Raw genomic sequence first — 5,848 nt, 5'->3', positions numbered from 1 at the left:
TGTATTTAGTATTTATACAGTAGTCAACATTTGAAGTGGATCAAAACCTTTCATCAAAGTTGTCCTAAAAAACCTAAAACCAAAATTTCTTCTTTTTAGATCCACTTCAAATGTTGACTACTGTGTGTGTGTGTGTGTGTGTATATATATATATATACACACACACACACATTACATTACAATTTCCATTTTTTCCAGGTCTAAAAATCTAATTTTTAACCTCATATACCACAAATCATAACCACAAATACCTCATATAGCTAGGATTTTCAAGACTGGAAATCCTGTTTTGTTTTTTTTTGTTTTTTTAAGAAATATTTAGCTTTTTTCCTTGTTTTAATCATTGTTTTGTTTTACTTTAAATATTTTGAATCATTTATTTTAATGTAACTTGTTTTCTTGATCTTACTTTTATCTACATATTCTCTTTTTTTTTTTTTTTACAGTTTTTCTCTATTTTTTAATCAATATTTTCTTGAATTAAAAAAATATAGATTTTTCTTTTTTGGTTTCGTTTTGATTTATTCCTTGTTTTGTCTTGAAATCATTTTAAATCATATCTTATTTAATTCATTTTTATTTCTTTATCTTAATCTTATTTTTATTATCTATTTATTTTTTACACATTTTCTCTAATTATTTCTAATCAATATTTTCTTGAATTAAAAAAAGAAATATGAATTTTAGTTGTCTTGATTTTTTATTCTTTTTGTCTTACTTTAAACCATTTAAATGTCTTATTTATTTTAATGTAATTTTTTATTTATCTTACTCTTATTTTTTTTACACAGCTTTTTCTATTTTTCTAGTATTTTTTTCTTGTCAAAATAAAACACATCTTGATATCTTTGTTTATTTTAATGTTTTTTTTTATTTATTTTAATCAAACATTTTTATGAAAAATTTTATTTATTTATTTTTTTTACATTTTTCCTCTTATTTTCTTGAATTAAAATAAAATATTTTTAGTTTATTTTTTGGCTCATTTTAATACTTTAAATCATTTTAAATCATCTTGCTTTGAGGAAAACTAACAAAAATGCATCTCTACCCTCATTTCTCAGGTGACCGTCTTGCAGTCGTTATGGGACCCGTCAAGGATATTATGTGTGGGAAACACACACCTGTACTGGCACCCTAAAGGTGAGAATCAGTGTGAATATAATGATGTTTGCATTACAGTTTCTGACAGTCTGCTGTGTGTTCAGGGGGAAACGTTCGACTGGTTCAGATTGCAGTGGCCCTCAAACACATGAAGCAGATAGTGACGGAGAAGCATCCCGGAGCCGGACTCATATTCTCGGGTGATTTCAACAGCACGCCCTCCTCCGGTCTCTTTCAGCTCGTCTGTGAGGGATCCGTCTCGGAGAATCATGATGACTGGGCCTCTAATGGACCAGAAGAGCAGATCCAGGTGGGACTGATGAACCCGTTCCAGCTGGCTAGTGCTTGTGGGGTCCCAGCTTTCACCAACTACGTCGGAGGCTTCCAGGGCTGTCTGGACTATATTTTTGTGGAGCCGCATGTGCTGCAGGTGGAGCAGGTGATTCCTCTGCCCAGCCTTCAGGAGGTCACGACCTGCGTGGCCCTGCCGAGCGTCTCGCACCCATCAGATCACATCGCGCTGGTGTGTGACCTCAAGTGGAAGTGAAACAATCACAAACAGTTCGTATTTCATCAAAAGCAATTTTAGCTTTTTAATGATCAGATTTGAGCATTGTGCTTATATTTATCACATAGCTTCATTCTCATTTGTACAAATTAAAATGTATGAGGATGAGTTATTGTGTGATATTTATCAAATGCCAGAATTGACACCTACTTGGAAATATTGAATGATGTATTTACAATATGCAACTGTTTAAATTCTTTGCATTTAAATTCATTCAGCATTTTGTGATGTTGCTTTAACTCTGCTTTTCAAACCAGAAGAGTGAATGGAAATAACCGGTTTCCCCTTTAAGGAATAGTTCATCCAAGATGTAGATGAGTTTGTTTCTTCATTAAGATTTGGAGAAATGTAGCTCGTATTCCATCACTTGCTCACCAACAGATCCTCTGCAGTGAATGGGTGCCGTCAGAATGAGAGACCAAACAGCTGATAAAAACATCACAAGTAATCCACACCACTCCAGTCCATCAGTTAACATCTGGAGAAGTGAAAAGCTGCATGCTTGAAACAAATCCATCATTAATGCATGTGAAATTTAAACTGTTGCTTCCAGCTAAAATGAGTCCATAATCCATTATAACACATCCTCCAGTGAAAAAGTCCATCTCTTGTTGTCTCACATCAAAATCCATCAACATACTTGTTCAAAACTGTTTTTGCTTGTAAATGGTGCTTGGTTTGTGCAGATTTCTCTCCTGATTCAGACAAGACAACTTTTTCACTGGAAGAAGCGTTATGGATTATGGACTAATTTTACGGTTTAAATTTCAAATGCATTAATGATGGATTTGTTTAAATCATGCAGCTTCACAAGACATTTATTGATGGACTGGAGTGGTGTGGATTATTGTGATGTTTTATCAGCTGTTTGGACTCTCATTCTGACGGCACCCATTCACTGCAGAGCATCCATTGCTGAGACAGTGATGCAATGCTACATTTCTCCAAATCTGATGAAGAAACAAACTCATCTACATTCTGGATGGCCTGAGGGTGAGGACATTTTCATTTTTGGGTGAAATATTTCTTTAACATGAATACCATCAGTCTTCAGCAATGTGCAACCTGTATGTATAACTCTTAAAATCTCAAAAAATGATTCATGACCCTTTAAAGCATTAAATAATGAGTGAATTTCTTTCGTGAGCCTTAGTTAATACACACCCATACAAGTGATGCATTTCAGACTTTTATTTGCTTCACTCTTTATTCATAATGTTTTAATACATTTTTTAAAAAGGGAACAGCTAGACGATTCCTTGCACCAGTCCATTTGAATATTTTCAAAAGCTGGGGAAAAAAACAGTTGATTATGTCTTAACATTTGCACTGATTTGTTCTCAACTGAAATGCTAAATCAAAAGCGTATCGGGCGAGTGCATTCACATAGTAAAGCACAGCACGTTTAAGGCAACTGTGATTACGTACATAAAAAGGCTGCTTATTTACAACATAAACATCTGACTAGTTCCCAATATAAACTCATGCATTTTAGAAGCATTAAAACTAATGCTTATATCAATGCATTGCCAGTCTCTAAGTGTGCTACTATAAGAATAATCTTTTATTTATTAAATGCATGCTTCTCTGAGAACATTTCCTTGGATGTATGGCATGCAAACGCCTGGGAATGAGCCGTTCGGAATGAAAATAATGGAATAAATCAAGTTGAGGGAGTAAAAATAGAGCATTTTTATAAATACACAAAAGTTATCATTATTAACACAATGCTTGATGTTTATGCTTACTGTAACAAGAACCCAGAAGTACTGCAAGAGCTTCTTAACAAATCTAGGATCTACAGAAGACTATAAGGCTACACACATCAAGTGGAATGAATCTGGGAGAAATGTCGGTCGAGGTCAAAGGTGCAATGAACTAAAAAAGGAACAAAATGTTAAAATGCACTGCTGTAGATTGACAATAGCAGCAGGCAGATTTTTGGTAGCGATCAACTGAAAATGATACATGAACAGCTTCTGTGCCGCATCAACTCCGCTAATCATGTCCTTTGGAACAGCACACATCCTGCTTGGACGGGAAGTGCAGTTTAGCGTTTGGAGAGCTGCTCGGAAAGCCAGTCTAATCCCTCATATAAACCCGTCCCTTGAGTCGCACAGGTCGCCTGGACATACCACTGATGAAAAGCACAATATAAACATTTTTACCAATAGACGGATACAGTATGCATTTAATTGAATGAAAAAAAAATCTATTTTTTTTAATGTTTTGAAAGAAGTCGCTATAGAAATATTGTTTAATATTACAACTTAAAATAACTTTTTACTATGTGAATATATAGTAAAATGTAATTTATTCCTGTGATCAAAGCTGAATTTTCAGCATCATTACTCCAGTCTTCAGTGTCACATGATCTTCAGAAATCACTCTAATATGCTGATTTGCTGCTCAAGAAACATTTGTTGTTATTATAAATGTTAAAAGTAATCCATTTATGTGGAAACTGTGAAATGCTACTAACTATTCACAAGAAAATAAATTAATTCAGCAAGGACACATTAAATTGTTCAGAAGTGGAAGTAAAAACATTTATAATGTTACAAAAGATTTGTTTCAAATAAATGCCGTTACTTTGAACTTTCTATTCATCAAAAAAATTTGTGTTTCCCCAAAAAAACAAATATTAATAACACCCATTATTATTAATTGAACACCAATAATAACTAATAATTGAGCAGTAAATCAGCATATTATTATGATTTCTGAAGGTTCATGTGACACTGAAGACTGGAGTAATTATGCTGAAAATTCAGCTGCGCATCACAGAAATAAATTACTTTTTACCATATATTCACATAGAAAACAGCTATTTTAATTTGTAATAATATTTCACAATATTGCTGTTTTTACTATATTTTTGATCAAATAAATGAAGCCTTGATGAGCATAATGTTCCAAAACATTTTTAAAAATTGTATTTATTCCAAATGTTTGACCAGTAGTGCACATACTGACCAAAATATGATTAATTACAGGTTTATGTACACATCTAGAGCCATGTATACATTTTAATAACCAAAAACCAATATTACTATGTTTTTTAAATGGAGCTTATCATTATGCATAACTATCATAATATTGCATATAATTGCATAACTCACAGTTCTGCTCCTGAGTGCTTGCAGGCCGAGTTTGTCTGTCATCTCGCTGATGGCCATGGCGTTTGGTAGATCTTGTTTATTTGCAAAAACCAGTAGAACGGCGTCTCTCAGTTCATCCTCCTGAAGCTGTTGCAGACAGAATATGAGCAGATATTTACGGCGGTTTGAAACAGAACTACTTCACATAGACAACTGTGCACAATAAAAGAAGCGTGTTGCAGGTACACAGATAAAACCAGAGCTGTTTTTAATCTCGTTTCCTCACCATCTTCTGAAGCTCTTCTGCTGCTTCCTGTGCTCGCTCACGATCGTTACTGTCCACGACAAAGATCAGACCCTGAAGAAACAACACAAGTGAAAATGACTTTCAGTCAAAAAATATTAAGCACAAGTTCTATTCTTAAAGATCTCCATGACTTCTGCAGGTTTTTTGGAAGGTACATTTAAATTAAAGCTGCAAGCAGCGATGAACGGGCCCTCGCACCCGGGCTCACCGCCACCCGGTGGCTTTAGGAAAACAGCAAACAGTGGGCAATATGCAATAAGTAGTAAATATAGGAGGAATATGTCAAAGTCATTTATATGTGCCAAACTTCCTGCTGCCAGCTGGTGGCGCTATGATTATAACTGGATGTTGGCATGTAGATGTCTTCAGGCCAGCACTTTTATTAAACATGTGAAGTCTGATGCAGATTGAATATGGTATGTTTGAGTTAGTGTAAAGCATGGCATATCTTGTTGCCAACAGGTGGCGCTATAATTATTACTGAACATTGACATGTTGATGTCTTCAGGCCAGTATTCTTACTAAACATGTGATGTTTGGTGCAGATTGGACATTGCATGTTTAAGTTAGTGTAAACAAAGTCATTTCCTGTTGCCAGCAGGTGGCGCTATGATTATTATTGAATATTGGCCTTAAGATGTGTTCTGGCCAGGACTCTTATCAAACGTGAAGTTTGGGGCAGATCGGACATTGCATGTTTAAGTTAGTGTAAAACAAGTAATTTCCTGTTGCCAGTAGGTGGCGCTATGATTATAACTGAATATTGGC

The 5,848-nt window shown here is 34.6% G+C and overlaps 2 protein-coding genes across 4 annotated transcripts in view; one reads left to right on the top strand and one right to left on the bottom strand.

The window, feature by feature from the left end:
• The window catches only part of LOC107680466 (2',5'-phosphodiesterase 12-like), a 5,670-nt gene extending 3,646 nt beyond the window's left edge, over positions 1–2,024 (top strand). The window contains exons 5-6 of the mRNA XM_016476351.1: positions 1,065–1,143; positions 1,209–2,024. Coding sequence (XP_016331837.1) covers positions 1,065–1,143; positions 1,209–1,651 — 522 coding nt within the window. The 3' untranslated portion in view covers positions 1,652–2,024. The remainder of the gene's footprint in view (positions 1–1,064; positions 1,144–1,208) is intronic.
• A 618-nt stretch (positions 2,025–2,642) lies between these two features.
• LOC107680528 (ADP-ribosylation factor 4-like) overlaps positions 2,643–5,848 on the bottom strand; it is a 6,851-nt gene continuing 3,645 nt past the window's right edge. For all 3 annotated transcript variants that reach the window (XM_016476440.1, XM_016476442.1, XM_016476443.1), the window contains 3 exons: positions 5,060–5,131; positions 4,795–4,920; positions 2,643–3,809 (listed from right to left, as the gene is read on the bottom strand). In XM_016476440.1, coding sequence (XP_016331926.1) covers positions 3,723–3,809; positions 4,795–4,920; positions 5,060–5,131 — 285 coding nt within the window. In that variant the 3' untranslated portion in view covers positions 2,643–3,722. The remainder of the gene's footprint in view (positions 3,810–4,794; positions 4,921–5,059; positions 5,132–5,848) is intronic.

This window comes from Sinocyclocheilus anshuiensis, unplaced genomic scaffold (assembly GCF_001515605.1).
Source record: "Sinocyclocheilus anshuiensis isolate Anshui unplaced genomic scaffold, SAMN03320099.WGS_v1.1 scaffold308, whole genome shotgun sequence".
In the NCBI taxonomy this organism is placed as follows: Eukaryota; Metazoa; Chordata; class Actinopteri; order Cypriniformes; family Cyprinidae; genus Sinocyclocheilus; species Sinocyclocheilus anshuiensis.
This window is presented reverse-complemented; position numbering and strand designations above follow the sequence as displayed.